This window comes from Bufo bufo, chromosome 7 (genome assembly GCF_905171765.1).
Source record: "Bufo bufo chromosome 7, aBufBuf1.1, whole genome shotgun sequence".
In the NCBI taxonomy this organism is placed as follows: domain Eukaryota; kingdom Metazoa; phylum Chordata; class Amphibia; order Anura; family Bufonidae; genus Bufo; species Bufo bufo.
The window spans coordinates 36,965,425-36,984,824 of NC_053395.1; the positions used below are offsets into that span (position 1 = coordinate 36,965,425).

Consider the following 19,400-nt stretch of genomic DNA (forward strand, 5'->3'; position numbering starts at 1 on the left):
GAGGGGGAGGAGCGGAGCTGTGACACCAGCTATCGTCCATTGTAGCTCCTTCAGCCTCATAACAGAGGTGTTACCTTTCATTCTAATCCCCCCCGTGATGATCATGAAATGGCTGCTGCCTCCTGTGTACGTAGACAGTACAAGCTGAAAAAAAACTAAAAACATCTCTGTAAAATTGGGGTGGAGGGCGGGGGGGCTCAGTGGCTGGTGTTAAAACATTGGAAAAATTCTGGATTATTTTTAATATAATTACAAATATTTTAAAATATATTTAAACATACCATAGAGACAAAAAATGTATATTGTGATTATATACTCCATCAAAGGGGTTTTCAGTGATAAAATCCATGCATTTGGGTTCAAAACCTTTCCCCTTACCGATCCAGCTCTGGTCGCCCACCACATCATCTTTCCGTATGCACTGATGTGCAATGGCGGCTACGTCTATTGGAGCCAGCGATCACGTGATCACCAGGTGGCATCGGCATGGCAGAGCTGCTGGGTGTGAGCAGACCCAGATCAGCTCTGCCACGGCAGGGTCACCTTTTTCCTGTAACTGGGATGGATGCCCCCGTTACTGTGGGAAAACTGCAAATAAAAAAATAATAAAAAAATAAAAAAGTGACAGACAAAATATTCTTTTATAAGACCTCATGGGAAATATATTACGTTAAAAAGTAAAAAAAAAATCCACAAAATGATGCACGTTATGTACTGCAACAACCGAAACAAAATAGGGAACCCATTTTAATACTAACACTGGAGCCGAAACCCAGTGGCAGGGATCAGGTTCATAGGGTCACCACCGTTGGTCCAAACACTCTGTGAGGTCTGTAAAAAAAAATATATATATATAAAAATGTATAAATAAAAAAAATAAAAATTGGCTTGAAAATTATTTTTGGTAGCCCAAGGGGAAAAAAAAAAAAAAAGTTTTAAAACCAAAATTGCATAAAAATTTGTCTGGTAATAAGACTGAAAAAAAATCTGGTCATTAGGGAGTGAAATGAGTAAAAACCTGGTGATACTTCTTATATCAGATCCAGCAAAATTGTGTGTATAATTGCGGAGTTGCTGTGTAACACAACCGGCAGCAGTCTTTTGCCATAAATGTTAGTATCACTGCCACGGCCGGGGATTGGGCTGCAGCGATCACATGGATGTACAGCATGTCACCACTGCAGCACAGAGGATCACCAGCATCTGAGAACCGTATGGCTTAGGATTTAACTGCTAATTTTATCACATTGCCTACTGTTAAGCTCGGTGTATAAAACCCGGGACAACCCCTGTAGTTATACTATAATAACCCATTTAACTATTCTAATTATAACCTTATTAAAAGTTACTAATAACACATTATATTTAAAGATATAAGTGTCATTATTTGCATTAAATTATCGGAATTATTCATTTATATCATTATTTCAAATATTTTTTCCACTTAGTATTATTTGTATTTTTTTTTTACTCTCTATATTCATAATTTATTATAACCATTATTACCGCTATGGGTTCTATTCACCCTGTATAACGATTAGCATTGTTTTCACCATTACTATTTTTAATTCTTTTAAGGATTTTTATTTTAAGCAATTGTTTTTTTCACTTTAGAATTATTTTTTACTATGATTAAGAAGTATTTTTTTTATTATTTTTAATTTTATGCTAATTATTATTATTCAGTATAGAATTGTTTTTATTATTTTTAAGTCTTTTAGGATTTTTTTTCTATTTTAAACTAATTATTATTCCCTATTATTAACGAGTATTATGAATTAATTATTTTTATTTTATGCTTATTTTTTATCTTGATTAACTTATGAATTCTCTTCTGGAATATTTTTTCTTTATTTTAATTATTCACTTTTTAGAATTATTTTTGCCATTATTTAAATATATTTATTTTAAGCTAATTACTATTCACTTTAGAATTATTTTTGTCATTTTTAAAATTTTTATCATTTTTTATTTTAAGCTACTATTCACTTTAGAATTATTTTTTATATTAGTTATATATTTTTTATATATATATATATATATATATATATATATATATATATCTTTTTTTTAAAAAAAATATTTTTTGTTTAAGCTAATTACTATTCACTTTAGAACTATTTTTATTCCCAAGTATTATTATTTATTTTCTGGATTATTCTTTTAGGCTAATCCTCAGTGTTCCCTTTCGGCCTCCTGCCCATTGTTCTGGCTCAGCAGTCAGGGAGCCTCCATGGATTTCAGCTCACATTACATTACTTCCATCAGGCAGAACTTAGGGACCATCTCCACTCCTCCGCTCTCCTCTCTCCAGCACGGACAACGTCTTTGTTACGAGCCCTGTCATTGGTCAGCAAGCCCCCTCTCCGCCCACTCTCTTCTAGTCCCACCAATCAGAGCCGAGCTCTCTCCCGCCTGCGTTCTACTTTCCATTCCGTGTGGAGGAAAAAACCCTGAGCCATTTTAGGCCTCACGTCACAGTTCGGCGTCAATATACGAACCCCGGGCCTTTTATTCGATATATATCGATGATTAAACTCCTCTTCTACTGACATATCGCGATTTCACGCGGTTATCTGCTTCACGCTCTCTGCTGCGACTTGTTACACACTCCTTGAGGCCTAGTCCTTCGTCCCGACCGGCGCTTTGTAGACGGTCCCTTATTTTTAGAACGCGGCTCCTTTAAGTGCATAGCTGTCCACGGATTTGCCTGCAGAGTTTTTCCCCCTCTATTTCTTCTTTGACTATTAGCCGGCGCTGTACCGGTGCGATATCATCCGGTTTATGCCTGTTTTATAACCGGCCCGTTTTTAATGTTCAACTATAAACCGGCCACCGGCTGGGTGACAGGTGGTCCGCCCTCACCATAGAGCAGCGGACCCTTGTCATGCACACGGTGGCTAGACGGTATTTATTGAGTGAGGCGCCTCCTGCTGGGCGGGGTAGGAGTCGTCTGGGGGCTTTGGCGGGGTTTCCCCTTTTTGTGCAGGCAGCTGTGAGGGCAGCCGCGGGGCCGGGGTCCTTGTGACATGAGGTCTTATTTAGTCTGGGTCAGGTTCAGTGCTGCTTCAGGAGGGAAACTTCAGGGGCTTTGTCCCGACACAAAGAGCAGTCGCCGCCGCGGAGCCCGGATTGTCAGGGGGTGAAGCTACAGCAGGTGAGCGGCTCCCGGGGCCGGCGAGGAAAGGGTTTCTCCCGGCTGAGCTCCCTCCTCAGCACGGGCGGGGGCGGCGGTGGGAGGCCGCATCGTGACCCGGGACTGGCCCCCCTCCCCCCGCTGTAGGACCCAGCCTGTAGCCGTTACCGGCTGCCTCGTCCTGACCGGGGATGGAGAGGGGGGCTCCTGCCGTTGTGTTCTGTGTTTTTTTTTATTTTTATTTCCCCCTAGTCCCCGCAGCAGCAGCGCACCTCCCATTCATTGCTATGGGTGTCACAGGGTGCAGGTGGTCACAGTCCTGGACGTGGGGACCAAGGCTTCACATCCACATGGCTAGGGGGGCAACTTCCTCCCAGCTGTCAGTGCCCACATGGACGGGCTTTATTTAAAGGGATGTTCCATTTTGGGTAATTGCTTAAATAGCAATCCTGCAGGGGGCCAGTATTTACACCCCACGTCTTCATCGGTGACCCGCGGGGCGCCCCCCCCCCCTTCATCTGGATGGCGGCAGATGATGAGCTCAGATCTGATTAATATTCCTTTGTGGAATTGCTAGTTATGCGATTCCCTCTTACAAGGAGCTTTAGAATTCCCCAAAAAATATATATATATTATAAAAAAATATGGGAAAGTGAAGCTGAAAAGTTCAGTCGGTATAGAGGTCTCGGATGGGAGGCGGGCGCGAGCGGTTTTATTAGGGCGTTGCATGGCGAGCAGTTGCCTCACGGCTAGGTTCCCACCTTGTACACGTGGGAGCAGTTCTGATAATAGACTGTAGGTGGCGCCTGCTTTGTAGAAACCTAGTGAGATCTGTGGTGGCATCCTGACAACCAGGATAGGGGGCCGCTCGTCTGGTCCGGCGCCGATGATCGCTACACGATTTTATTTTTTTTTCCTTCGCGGCTAGTCGGCGACTATTCCTAGGCCCTGACGTTACGAGAGGAGGCCCTCGGTCGAGCGTTACTAGAGTCGGAGCAAGTTTACTGTAGGACGAAGAAGCCAGCGACTCCTCTTCACGGTGTACACCACTTTCAAGATCTCTCTGCTTGCTGTCGGTGAATGGAGATTGTGTCTTGATGGATTCAAGTGCAGGGCTCGTCAGAGGAACGCTTAAGGGCCTGAGTGGGCGGGGGCATGATGAGAGGTGTCGTCCTCCGCCCCCCCCCTCCAGGTTCTGAACTAGGCCTGAACGTAAATTCTCCTGAAGTTTTATAGTGTTGTGTGAATGCGATGGGGGCCGGGTTTCTATTCGGAGACTGCAAACTGTGATGTAACCTAAAAGTGTTCATGGGGCGTTTCAGAAGTTCTGCAACAGAAAATCTGTGCGTCTGAATAGTACGTGGGTTTCTGCAAACTCAATTCAGAAAATATCTGCAGAGTGTGAATTCGCCCCTAAAGGCAGTGATTATAAAAGGTCTCGAAAGTTCACTTCTCTACTCGGGTCCCAGTGACATCAACCCCCCCCCCCCATCTTTGGCTTCGACTTCCTGTTTAGGGCTCCTTCATTTGACAAATAGTAGCTGCTATCTGATTGGTTGTTGTGGCGAGCCTGCCAGTTTCTAGAAGTATTCGCCGTATCGACTGACTCTGCATAGACACAGGTGACCGACGGTCTGATGTACAGGGCATGCTCACAACTGTCCCCATCAGATAAGCAGCTGTCCCTGCACCTCCGGCAGCCACTGACATGACCATGTGCGGCTATGGGGAGGTCACGGAGCGGGCGGTGGGCCCACAGCTCTGCTTGCTTCGTCGATGGATCCTGCAGCTTCATGCTCCCGTGGAAGAGACTTCAGCACGTGGGCTGCTTTCTCCTGTAGCATGCCCTTCTAGAAGGAAGACGGTAGGGAGCTGGCCACGTGTCCCGGGCAAGCACCCATAGACATAAGTGGCTGGCTCCTGGCAGGAGGATTAGAAGGTAAGCTCCTCCGCTGTGGATGCCCTGCGCTTAGTCTCCATAATGAGTGGTGCAGCATACTTCCATGCAGGCTAGTCGTCGGGATGACCATGACCTGGGCAGGATGGCCGATGGGTAAGAAGATATTATGTGAAGACCCACAGCCTTGGAGAGAAGCTCTGCTCTGCTTTGTCGGCCTCTAGAAGTCACTTTATCATTGCAAGTGCTTGTCTATGCCCTAAACATGGCTGCCTATCGGGGGTCTGGTATTGAGACCCCCACAGCATTAAATGAACAGTAAGGAAAGCGCAGAAGGGTCATGGATTGGTACTTCCGTAGTATTCTGCAGCTGAAGGTTGGTGGAACAGAGTCAGAAGGATGGAAATGAAGCCTCTGGACTCCTGGTTGGAGATCTTGAGGAACGTCGCTAGTACATGAGAAGTGAAGGACAGACTGACCGAGAAAGAAGAAATGAAAGGCTTTACCTGACGGAGATGACTCTTCCTACACAAGTTTGACTTCTTTTGGGATTTTTTTCAAGCCTGGATCTTGCATGTGCTCCTCACGTCAGTAGGACAGTGCGTTCCCTCAGGTGTGGGCCCACATTAGCACATCTATGAGGTCAGTTCTTCTGACCCCTGAATCATGTTTTGAGTCAATGACCTCGATCACTTGACTTGGAGGAAGCTTATATTTTTCTTAATTGTCTAGTATAGTGAGAGGAGCCTCCTGACAAGGACTCGGAGCAGGAATTCAGGTCACCTGAAACCTACTGGTGAAAACGCTCTCCCCGTATGACTTCAGCTCTGTTGCATTTTGCTCCCTGGGCACCACATGCAGCGTACATTCGGCCCGCCATCTGCACCCTTAGACTCCCCCTTTTTTATTTACAGAGCTGTCGGCCAGGAAGGACCCAATCAGGATTTCGTGCAGCTCACGGTTGAGGTGACCAGTTCCCTTTTTAAATTTTACTGGTATTTTGATTCGACAAGTGAAGTCCTGGTTATTTGTGTGTAGACTTTCGATTCTGGTTACCCTTGGACTCGCTCCTGTTGGTCTCGCATCGAGCCGCGCAGTTTGATGGCAATCTCCTAAAACGCACCTGAGCACGTTCTTCTGCTGCTCCTACTGCCTGTGACAGCCCTAGGGGTCGTTGCCGCTCTGCAGGCCCAGGTTCAAATCTGACCAAAGGTAACATCTGCGCAGACTTGGTTTGCATGGGTTTCCTCTGAGTACTTCGGTTTCTACCTACACCCCAAAAACATTTTGCGACTAGTCAGTCTAAAAAAATAAATAAAGTGGATCCCTAAGTGGTAGTGCTGCCCAAAAAGAGCCAGGAAGAAATATTTCTAATGAGGTTTGTTTTGTGCACTTCGTCAGGTCTTGCTTAATGATCTTGGACGGAGCTGACGCCGGTTTTCCCTCCCGGGTCACCTGCCCGAGGTCCAATGTTAACATGTTTGCAGCGTTGTCCAATAAGAGTTTCAGGAGTTCTTAGAAGATGACTTGCTGTCAGAAAACCCATTTCGGCGCAGATTATGACCTGATGAAGGGAGCCGTGCTGAAACCGAGTCCCATGCAGCAGGGCCGCCTTCTGTCACTAGCTCTTATTTGGGCTCAGCCCTTTTTCTGACTGAGAATTGATTGTATTACCTCATTGTGGGGGCAGTAAAAAATAAAATAAAAAAAGTGCCGCCACTCCGATCCCTAGAGGGCCAGTACTGGTAACTTCACGGGCACTGGCTTCAGTCGTCACATGTGCATGAATAATACGTCGCTGCTGAGGCCAGTCATTTGATGAATGGCCTGTGACGGCTGCAGGTCCAGTGAGGATCAGGAAGGTGAGTAGATCCATTCTTTTGACTGCAAGAATAAAAGTGCGCACTAAGGAAGCGACGGTAGAGAACGTATTTATTGCAGGTGTGAATGTGGCTTATTGGCGCGTGTCATATTTATTTGCCTTGAGTTCTTTTACGTTGGGGGGGGGGGGGGGGGGGGGGGAGTTTATAGAGGAAACTTCCATCAAAGATGTGTATCTGGCCTAAGTCCTGTGCTCCGTTTCCCACAGTTGGCATCTTGGCCACTAGATGGTGATATGTAAAAGCTGATACTGTATGTAACCCAGCGCTTTATGTTACAGGAACCCAAACTATGTCTGGCATAGCCCTGAGCAGACTCGCACAGGAAAGGAAAGCTTGGAGAAAAGACCATCCTTTTGTAAGTTTCATTTATTAATTTCTAACCTGATGAGTTTTATATAACACTACTTTTATAATTTTTTTTTTTTTTTTTTCTCCCCCTATCTCTTAAGGGGTTTGTTGCAGTACCAACAAAAAATCCAGATGGCACAATGAACTTGATGAACTGGGAATGTGCTATTCCAGGCAAGAAAGGGGTAAGAGAATCATTTTCGCACAGCTTTCTGCATTACTTATGTAGCGTTAAAAGAGCAAACCCAAACATGGAGGCTCTACTGATGCCAAAAGATCCACAGACTGTGGGGGTCACTTATTAAGACTGACGTCTTAGACACCGGTCTTAAAGGAAACCTGTCACCAGGATTTTGTGTATAGAGCTGAGGACATGATTACGGCGCTCTAGCTTTCTGACGTCGGGGAGCAAGGAGGAGATTCGGAGGATGTGGGGCAGTGCAGGGCTCCTTCACGCTGGACTCATCTCAGGGACAGGACTCGTCTCAGGTTAATTTGCATATGTATCAAATCTTTTTTTTTTTATTTATTTTTTTATACACAATAAAAGCACACAGAGCTATGGGGACTGGGTATTGCGGATGTGCTAGCGGCCATCTAGCAACCCATGTCCTCAGCTCTATACACAAAATCCCGGTGACAGGTTCCCTTTAAGCCCCTGCAGTGGAACTGCTGAAGTTATGTAGAGGTTCTGGCTCCCTTGCTGGTGTAGATTTAGACCGTTTTCTACACCTAAGGGTCCATTCACACGTCCGCATCTGTTCTGCAATTTTGCAGAATGGGTGCAGACCCATTCATTTTCAATGGGGCCGGAATGTGCTGTGCGCATCCGCGGATCCGTGCTTCCGTTTCCGCAAAAAAATAGAGCATGTCCTATTCTTGTCCGCAATTGCGGATAAGATTAGGCATTTTCTATTATAGTGCTGGCGATGTGAGGTCCGCAAATTGCGGAATGCACATTGCCAGTGTCCGTGTTTTGCGGATCCACAAAACACTTACGGAAGTGTGAATGGACCCTAAAACAGGCACAGAAAATGAATGAGACAGGCCTGCCCACGCCAGGCCCATTTCTTTAGACCTGGGATAAGCCAGGAAACGTTGCAGATTGCGCCGCGAGGAACCTTTTGTGCCAAAATCTGCGCCAGAAATACTCCTAGTACAGGCGGATTTCTGTTAGTAAATAACCCCCAATATCCCTGGGTTGACATCAGTGCAGCAGGGGCTCCCATCCCATGTCTGAAGAGATCTGTGTCCATTTTATGTACTAGATCTTGCAGGTAATTTAGTCTAAAACGGTCTGCCTCGTCAAAGGCCATCATACATTTGTCAATCCCCATATTAATTTGAAGAGACTGTCTGTCTGGTAGTCATACAATAAACATTTTTGGAATAGCAATAGGTTTTGCTATACATGCAAGATCATGAGGGTCTTGTGTACCCCACTTGTAAAGGAGGCTGCCCTTGAGGCCAGCCATAGTTGAAAGGCTTTTCTCAGTATGCCTCCGAATCATCCCATGGTTTAAAAAAAAAAGTACACACCTCATTGATCCATGACTGTTCAGACTATGCCCAGGTCCTCGCTGCGCTCCATATCCTACTCCTGTCTGAACGTAGCAGGAAATGGGAATGCCATTGGGGCAGGTTATAACCTCTGTGGTATGCTTCCTTTTTTTTTTTTTTTTTTTTTTTTTTTTTTTTTCTTACCTGGAATAACCCTTAAGTTATACTTAAAGTGGTTGGTCATCGATATCAGATCGGTGGGGGGTCTGACACCTGGAACCCCCACAGGTCAGCTGGTTGAAGAGAAGGCATGTCCTGTGCCATTGCAGCCTTCTCTTCAACCCAAAAAAATTAAAATGCCATCTACATGCGGTATCTGAACTGTCTTAAAAGACCCAAATAAAAACTGATTCAGTTATAGATGTTGATGATCTGCATGTTTAATCTTAATGATCATGTGTTTGTGTTCTGCAGACCCCATGGGAAGGAGGATTATTTAAACTACGAATGCTTTTTAAGGATGATTATCCCTCTTCGCCTCCGAAATGTAAGTATTCGGCTCCTGCCATGCCTCCAAGTTTGGACATGTCGTGACTCCCCAATGATGTGCATCTTGGCGGGACATAGAGGAGGATCAGACATGTTAAATTTCCACATATTAATTCCAGGAGCGAACTTATAACTTAGTGACCCCGGAAAAAATAAGTGGCACAATTTTGTAGTCTGGTCCAAATTAAAGGAAGACGGGACCAACGCCAGTACTACCATATTGCAGCACATTATACCAGCCCAGCAAAGCCAAATACCAAAGGGCATCGCAAAATACTGCCCCAGCAGCACAAAAAAACTACCCGTGTGGTGGCAGTAGGCTTGAGCGAATTGAGCTTTGGGTCATGGATCCGAAGTCTATTCGTTCAGACACTTTGTTTTAATGCTGCCTGAGACCTGTCTCCATACAACATTAAAATGTATTGTCTCTGTGGAGGCAATATTAATTTACCCGAAGTCACATGAGACATTGGTGAATTAATTTTGTATTAATTTCTACATCTTTAAAAACACTTAAAATTCGTAATCCGAAGTTAGGTTGGTACCGAGGTACCAGCTGTTACCAAACCAGACTGCGGATTCCGAATTTTAAATGTTTTAAAGATTTATACATGAATACCGAAGTCTTGCGTGAGTTCGGATAAAGGCGAATTTTGCCTCTATGGAGGCAATACATTTTAAAGCTGTACGGAGGCAGGACTCCAGACTGCATTGAAACAAAGTGTTTGAATGAATCAACTTCAGATCTATGATCCGAAGCTCTAGTGGCCAGCTGCCGTGTTCTGTCCTCATGATGGCAATACAATTAAAGGGGTTGTCTGAGTTATGAAAAGAAATATATAGCACTGTAAATCTGATGGGCAGCAATATATAACTAAGCCAAGCAAGTTTTAGGTTAAGGAAAAAAATAAATACAAATTTATTTCTCTGGTTCTCTTCTGGCCCTTTGTTTACCTGCAATAACAACAATCTCTGCCCCTCCCCCAGCTCTGCAAAGGGAGTAAATAAGTCTGCCCTAAATTACATGTCTGCCTGCTGGGAGACTTGGCAGAATGTTGTATGTGTGGGACTACATGACACTGCTAATACACACAGGATTTCCCCCCCCCCCCCCCCATCTGTTGTGCAATGCTCTGCAGAACTCCTCTGTCAGCTCCTGTGCCCAGCATTTATCTCCTCACTGCCTGCAGCTACTCAGTAAGGGTACTTTCACACTTGCAGCAGAGGATTCCGGCAGGCAGTTCCGTCGCCGGAACTGCCTGCCTGATCCAGCAATCTGGACACAAACTGATGGCATTTGTCAGACAAATGTATTGAAATACCAGATCCGTCTCTCCGGTGTCATCCGGGAAAAACAGATCCGGTATAAATTTTATATATATTTTATTTGCATGCACAGACCAGAAAGTCGAGACCATTTTGTGCACAAATCATGATCAGAGCAGGGAGAGAAGCTGACATCACAGGTCATGTGACCCTCCGTGAACTCTGAGAAAGGAGCAACTAAGGATGCAGTAAGTGCATGGCAAAGCTGTTACATTTGATTAGTTAGAAACCTATAAAGAACAAAAAAAATAACTTTTACAACCCCTTTAATACAGTAATCTGGGACCTCCTTATACTAAATAATATAAAACCTTTATTTAATTATTTAAAACGTCTAACATTGATACAAAAAGTACTTATAATATTCAGTAGTCCAGGTACAGTAAAGGTTCAGATAGCTCTGGCTGGGTATAGCCAATTGTGTCTCAAATACATCAGTGGTGGTTTTGAAGTGGAAAGACAGCTTATCACTATTTGCCTAGGTGCTCTGACCCTATAGATACTAGTCTTATCAGCAGGGAGCACCTCAAGTGGCTGTCTTCGGAGCACCCGCCTGAAAAGAGCGACCCGGCCTGCTAGAACCTTGGTCCTGTGCTTACCGTATTTTTCGCTTTATAAGACGCACCTGATTATAAGACGCACCTAGGTTTTTGAGGAGGAAAATAAGAAAAAAAATATTTTTAACCAAAAGGTGTGCTTTTGGTGGATTTTGAACGAATGGTCTGGGGATGACACTTATGGGGGATCTGTGGATGACACTGTTATGGGGGGGATCTATGGATGACGCACTGTTATGGGGGGGTGGGGGGGGGGAATCTGTGGATGATGCACTGTTATGGGGGGGGATCTATGGATGATGCACTGTTAGGGGATGTGCACTGTGACACATAGGGCCATGAGGGGGGCCAGCATAAGATGCTATATGTGTGGATCACACACATATAGCATCTTATGCTGGTCCTCCTCATGGCCCTATGTTTCACAGCATTACAGTACTTTATTGTTTGTATGTTAAATATTTCTTTAATCCTGAATCAATCGCTCTCCTTTTGATAAACTAGCTGACACTGATGTATCGCCGGCCGCTATGCAGCACAGTGTGGCCGGTGATACATCAGTCACAGTGCGGGGAGGGAGGAGGGGCTGGAGGCAACTCACAGCGGGGCCCGGTGCAGTCACTGTAGTACACCGGGCCCCGCGCACAGAAGTCTTTGTATGTAAAATCTTTCATTAATCCTTTATACCGTAAATCGCTCTCCTTTTGATAAACTTTACTAGCCTAATCGCCTGCATCAGTACTCACTATGAATGTAGCGTGCGGTCCCTCCGGCGCGCATGACTTCATCCTGCTTCATTAATGAAGTGGGAGGAGCGTGACGTCAGTCACACGCCGGCAGGACCGCACGCTACATTCATGGTGAGTACTGATGCAGGCGATTAGGCTAGTAAAGTTTATCAAAAGGAGAGCGATTTACGGTATAAAGGATTAATGAAAGATTTTACATACAAAGACTTCTGTGCGAGGGGCCCAGTGTACTACAGTGACTGCACCGGGCCCCGCTGTGAGTTGCCTCCAGCCCCTCCTCCCTCCCCGCACTGACTGATGTATCACCGGCCACACTGTGCTGCATAGCGGCCGGCGATACATCAGTGTCAGCCGTGTAAAAAAGTCAACCATCGTTTTATAAGACGCACTGTCATTTTCCCCCCTCTTTTGGGGGAAAAAAAGTGCGTCTTATAAAACGAAAAATACGGTAATTACCCTGTTGCTTACTAGACCCTCATAGTCCCAATGCGTTTCGCTAGGTCCGACGACAGCCACTTGAGTAGAAGGAGGTCCCAGACCACTGTATTATCTACCACTCCCTGGGTCAAACTGACAATAATATATATCATTAGTCGGACGTGTATACATGATGGCAATACAGTTGAATTCAGGAGGGAGCATAAAGCCTGTATTACACCTGCCAATTTTTTGGCAGATGATCACTGAGTGTTCATAGTAATTCTCGTTAGCGATCATCTAGCAGTCTAAGGGCTCGTTCACACAAACGTATTTTGTGTTTCGTATATGGGCCATTTTCTGCGTTCCACATACAGTCCGTATACGGAAGCATTCATTTCAATGGGTCCGCAAAAGATGCAGACAGCACTCTGTATGCTGTCCGCTGCTCGTTTCCGTGGCCCCGCAAAAATTGAGTCCGAGCAAAACGGACAAGAATAGGCATTTCTATAATAAGCCTCCTGTTCCGTTCCGCAAATTGCAGAAGGCACACGGGCGGCATCAGTTTTTTGCGGACCGCAAAAAAACGGCACAGTTGTGTGAATGAGCCCTAATACTGTCGTCGATTGTCCAATGTACGAGCAAATGCTCGTTCATCGGGCAATCCAAATCTTTCGGCAGGTTAAACAAAAAATCATTGTTTGCACGCAGCAGATCGTGGTGTCTAATCGCAATCTGCTGCCGGCAGACAATGATTCAGTATAGAGAAGAGCGATGGTATAACAATTTATTTTATAGTTTATTTTTGCGGTGCGGACAGACCACGGACCCATTTAAGTTGAATGCCGGATGTTGCCCGTGCATGAGGCCTTAAAGGATAACTGTCGTATTATTATATATATATTTTTTTTTTTTTGGAGTATTGGATTGTGATGATTAATATCTCCTTGGTGGCCCTATTTAAACTTTTCACTGTGTATTCAATTACCCCTTAATTCCATTTTTGGTCCCTGTACTGCCTACTTTTACCTGTGCTTAAAATAGGTTTGCTAGGCATGGTCCGTCTATCCGCTGCGTGCAGGGTCAGATTACTGACAACCAGGGACTGTAAGTAAATGATTAAAGCCAGGTCCTCCCCAGCAGCTGATAACAGTGCCTGGGCTGTGTGCACTTCTCCCTGTCCCTGCGCTTGGCAGACGCTCCCTCACTCAGCAGAGCTGGAGAATGCAGAGTTGAACCAGCGCAGACCAGGGAAGGGAGATCTGCCATCTGCTCAGGGTATAAATGAAAGCAACATGTGGTAAGAGGACCCCTTTGTGCTGCAGGAGATTAACCCTTTGGGGGGAGGGGCTCTGGTTACTGACACTTTTGGGGGGCTATTGTGAATGGCTAGTGAGGGCAGGCGGGATAAGCCTCAGGGTGAGGGCAGTGGCGGCCATCTTAACTGAATAGTGAGATTGCAGTTTTATGCAGACTGGTTGCTAAGGGCTGAATCTTATTAAATATGGGGTAAGTCAGTCTAATAGTAACTGATTCTGGAATATCAAGTTATTAGTAACTACATATATGAAAATTGAAATTGCGGTCTAAGTGTGACAGTTATCCTTTAAGATCACTACCTGCCTGCTGGCTGTGAAGAGGTCTCAAGTGGCTCCCTGGGCATCGGCCCTCCGGGAGGTTTCACTGTAAGGTCTTTGGCCAGTCCTTTCCCGGTTGACCCGATGTTTCCACTGGAGATAAGCTAGCGTGTGGCAGTGACTTATTCCTCTCGCCCCGTTAAAACCTGTGTGTCTAAAGTGGTCCGGCTACAGGGTCTGCATACGGATTACTGCTTATTGACGGGCTGCAACAATAGAAAGTACTGGCGTGGCCCCAGCTATTAGCTGTAAACTGCATGCAGAGCCCACTGCCGATCCACATCATGTGATACAAACCTGCTTCTAATCTGTGTTCTCTTATTAAACAGGTAAATTTGAACCTCCATTATTCCACCCAAATGTCTATCCTTCAGGCACAGTGTGTCTGTCTATCTTAGAAGAAGATAAGGATTGGAGGCCAGCAATCACAATTAAACAGGTAAACCTTGCTTTGCGGCGGCCGTAGGAAGAGGATCAGGACCTTGGACGGACACTAACACCTTCCTCTCTGTTCACAGATCTTGTTAGGAATACAAGAACTTCTAAATGAACCAAATATACAAGATCCAGCTCAAGCAGAGGCATACACAATTTACTGGTCAGTATTAAAACTTTTTTTATTTTATTTTTGTAACTTTAAAAAAAAAGAAGAAATATTGACAATCACCTTTCTAGAATATAGTGCCCTACAGCTTGTGAATGATGACAAAGACCTCAACAAGGAGGGCGAATGTTGTAGTGATAGAGATGTTGGCGAAGTCCCCACTAGGGGTGAACGATTTGCGTTTCGGATCCAAGTCTGTACCGAAGCAGACTTCGGACTGCTGTATTTAAAGTTGTATAATCGAAGTCTTGTGAGACTTCAGACTTAATGAATTTTGCCTCTGCGCAGCGCATTCATCTTAATGCTGTATGGAGACAGGTCTCCATGAAGTTGGGGAACGCATTGACTTTGGATCTTGGATCCGAAGCGTGATTTGCTCACGCCCTAGTCTGCACATTTACTGGTCGGCAATCTTCATCTAGATCACGAGGGCTTGCAGAACATGCACATAGAGCATACAAATGGTAAATTCTTTGAAAGTCCTAATAAACGGATGCCAAAGGTTTGCCCATAGACCCACCCCCGGGGGTGGGGGTCATATCAATTGGAGATGCGCAGCCCAGTGGTGAGGAGAAACTTGCATTACTGGACTAGGACAGGGATCAGCAGCCTTCAGCACTCCAGCTGTTGTGAAAATACAACTCCCAGCATGCACACTTTGCTGTTCTCAATAATCCCATAGAAGAGCATGTAGTCTGCCAGGAATTGTAGTTTCACAACAGCTGGAGTGCTGAAGGTTGCTGATCCTTGGACCAGGGATGGGCAAACTGCGGCTCTCCAGCTGTTCTCAAACTACAAATCCCATCATGCCCTGCTGTCGGCTGTCGGCAGACTGGGCATACTGGGAGCTGTAGCTTTACAACAGATGGAGAGCATTAGTTTGCCCATCCCTGGACTAGGGGATACCATGCCAGAGAGTATCCACTAAGACCACGATGGTTGCATGGGTGCAACCCCAGGGAGGCAGGACACCACAGCCATATACCTCAAAGGGAATGAAATTTAAGCCAGATAACCAACTTTTAACACGGCCAGTCTCGCGCCACTCACCCCTGTCTATCCTGCACGGATTTGGTATCCAAGGGTTTAAGTAACCCCATAGTTGTCAGGTCCCGGGGTACTGTTCAGTATTTTACATGTAAGGGGAAGACTGCAAAAAAGCAGCTTTGCAGATGTTGACTTCTCCCACCATTTAGTGTGTACGGACCTGTGTCCCATTGCTGACGGGCTTCACACAGCAGTATTGCTGGCCCATCCTATAGTCTTCTGACTCCATTCCCTCTGCTTTAGGCCTCTTGCATGCAACCATATGTATTTTGCGGTCTGCAAAAAACGGATCCGCAAAAAATACGTATGACATCTGTGTGCATTCTGTACTTTGCAAAATGGAACAGCTGGCCCTTCATAGAACGGTCCTATCCTTATCCGTAATGCGGACAATAATAGGACATGTTTTGTTTTATTTTTTTCGTGGAACCATACGGTCTGCAAAAAAAAACGGAATGGACACAGAAAGAAAATGCATTCGTGTGCAAGAGGCCTTACTTGCTGATGGAAGGGAGTAGCACAAGACTGGGTCGGGCTACATGTTTTTTCTTTTGGATGCATTGATGCTGCAGAATAAAAGTTGCAAATGTGTGCAAGGAGTTAAAGGAGTCAGAGAAGAGATTTTTCAGTTGTGACGTTCACAACAGGTTTATCCAGATTTCTGAAAATGTTTTGAGGTCTACTGTGCAGTGCCCATGTCCCGGAGTGTCCTTTATGACTGGTTTAGGGCTGTTTTAATGGCCATAATGTTCCGACCTGCTGAGGGACTTGTGACTGCACGGTTTGCCACTGTAGAGGTCCATTTAGTGGCTGTAATTGCCGAACTCCCTAAGGGTCTCTTACTGATTGTTCATTGGTCATTATGACTGATCTGTTTTAAGACTGCCACCATTTTTCTCAGCAGGAGGATACTGCCATTGGTCTGTGGCCAAAATTAGTTTAGTAATTTGTTGGAGGAACCATGCAGAGAAATGTGGGTAGTATTGATGAGGAGCATTATGCGGTTGGTTTTTAGGTCCAGGTTATTGCGAAGAACATCATCCAGGTCTAGTGTCTGTTGGCTGGAGACATGCAGTTTGAGGTTCAGTTTTATGTGTGTTTTTTTTTAATTTTAATTACATTTTTTATTTTTTAATATGGGGAGAGAGAAGACTGCTGCCCCTAACACCTCTAGTGGTGGCTTATCTCCTGGGAGAGAGAAAAAACTATTTAGGCAAAAAATAAAAAATTTTGCCTGATCTTTCTCTCCCTCAAAATAGTCTTTTAGGGGAGAGACGAGCACTCCGTACACATTGCTGTATTTTTGGCTGAACCCACTGACAACCCAGTGTCTATGGGGTGCCCTGAGAATAGCCGTTTCTACCCTGAACATTACCTTATGTCCTCTGCTAATAAATCCTGCTCCACCTGTTCTATATCCCAGATTTATTATGGTCCATGTGCTTCTACTGTGTTTTTTAATATCTGCATTTTCTTTCTCCAGCCAAAACAGAGTTGAATATGAAAAAAGAGTCCGAGCACAAGCCAAGAAGTTTGCACCATCATAAGCTTCAGCAATGTGGCATCTTACAATAAATAAGGAAAAAAAACTAAAAAAAAAAACTAAAAAAAAAAGGAAGGGATTGGTTTGGCAAGAACTTGTTTACAAAAACAATTTTTTTTGCAAAATTGAATGACGCTAAATACAAATAAGTCACGTAGGGGAGGGGGTCGTATGTGTGCCATTTTATTTTTTTTTATATATTTTTTTTTTTCCATTTTTCGCCACTTGTATAGAGTTCTAAATTTGCTGAATATCCCCCCCGTTTTTTCATACAGGGTCTCTTCCTTCAGTCTTTTTGTATTTTGATTGTTATGATGTAAAACTTGCTTTTATTTTAATATTGATGTCAGTATTTCAACTGCTGTAAAATTATAAACTTTTATACTTCTATAAATCCACTAGTAATCTATATAGTTTTTTTTTTTTTTTTTTTTTTTTTGTTTTTTTTTCTTTGTTTTTTTTCTTCTTTGCTATCCGATGCAGGCATGCTTAAAAATATTTAAAAAAAAAAGTTTAGAACTATATCTAGCCTCTAGCTGGCTGTATTAAAAACCAATGTCATGACTTCTACCCCCTCCCCTGCCCCCCAAATTTTTTTTTTTTCCTTTTTTTTAGGTCTCTCAGAAACTAAGGTTGGTCATTGCAACCTAGTGCCTCCGATGTTCAGTCAGCCTCTTGCTTCTGCATCACTTCCTTTTGTGTTTATATGGCGTTCTGTCTGTGTTGCTGTTTAGATGAAAATAAACTGTTTATATAAAGGTTTTTGTTTCTTTTTATCTTTTTCATGAAAAAGGACCATACGTGGAAATCTTCTTGGCTTGTAAACTGACATTGACACTTTTACTTTCTGTGCATTCTGAAAAAGAACTGTGCATTTTTGTTTTCTTCGACCATCTAGGATACACAGATGATATAGCCTGGCATCTCGATGTAATTGGCTGACCATATACTGTATGTGTTTTGTAACCCCGAAAAAATAAAAAATAAATATGCAGATTTAAATAAACAGCAGTAAAACCAAAATTTAAACCTGGTAAGTATAATGCTGTTTGTTGGAAATCTGCCAATCACATGCACACTGTACCATCATACCTGATTCAAATAAAACAAGTCATTTGGAACTGACTGACTTTTGGTAAAGAAATTGGTTCTTTGTAGTCTTTTTATATATTTTGCGATTGGATGGAAGAGGCTGTTTCTTTTTCTGCTTTTATTCTTCATGGGGTTTAAAGGGGGTTATCCAACCCCTCGAATGCCTGGGCCCCTAACTCACAGGTTCTACTTGCCTTGCTCCCCGCCACCCGCATCACTTCTGATGCCTGCAGCTGCATCTCCCCGTCTAGCAGATCAAAACATAGTTTTCTGGGAATATATTCAGTTTAAGGGCTCATGCACAAGACCGTGAGCAGGCCATATGTCCCAGAGCGGCATACATCGTGCGCACAGCATCATTGATTTACTATGATACTGTTCGCATCGAGCTACCTTCGGGACTATTGTCCTGCACTCGTATGATCATATGAGTGCAGGACAATATTCCCGCGGGCAGCCCGATGCGCGCAGTATCATAGTAACCGATGATGCTGTGCGCACCATGTACGCCGGTCACGGACAGTATGTCTGAGGGCATACGGTCGTGTTCATGAGCCCTAACTTGTAATTTTATTAATACAAAATTTCTCCCCTATTCTGAGCTTAGTGGGCAGTGATTGACAGCATTCCCTATAGAAGTGTGTGTGTGTGTGTATACAGACATAGCTGTGAATGGGAGCAGCTGTGCAGTAACCAGGCACTGCCACTACACAGTGGATGGCGCTGTGCAGCTCCGGTGCCTCATTCTGGAAACTCCTCTTATAAACAGCTGATTGGCAGGAAGTCTGGAGTTGGACCTCTGCTGAACCGATATTGATGACCTATCCTATGGATAGGACGTCAGTCAGTACTTATGTCCCAGAGAACCTATATCTGAAGCAGTTTTCACCAGTGAGGCAGCCCTGCTCCAGACAACCATAGCGTAGCAACATCATCATACCCCACAGTGCTATGTACAAAAAGAACCACTTCTGCAAAAAAAGCAAGGCCTCGTTCAGCTGTGTTGGCGTTCAAAATAAAATTATATGATCCTGAATGTCAAGGTGATAAAATGCAAAAATTTGTCTGGTCCATTGGCTAAAAAAAAAAAGTCAGCCCTCAACTGACCTCGGGGT

The 19,400-nt window shown here is 44.4% G+C and overlaps 1 protein-coding gene across 1 annotated transcript; it reads left to right on the plus strand.

Annotated features, from left to right (window-relative positions):
* The first annotated feature begins 2,983 nt into the window (after positions 1-2,983).
* Positions 2,984-17,952, plus strand: UBE2I (ubiquitin conjugating enzyme E2 I). Its single transcript, XM_040440153.1, has 7 exons — positions 2,984-3,157; positions 7,195-7,271; positions 7,366-7,449; positions 9,239-9,311; positions 14,329-14,438; positions 14,518-14,597; positions 17,134-17,952. Exons 2-7 carry the CDS (start codon positions 7,206-7,208, stop codon positions 17,195-17,197), a joined length of 477 nt encoding a protein of 158 aa, XP_040296087.1. The 5' UTR covers positions 2,984-3,157; positions 7,195-7,205; the 3' UTR covers positions 17,198-17,952.
* The last annotated feature ends 1,448 nt before the right edge of the window (positions 17,953-19,400 follow it).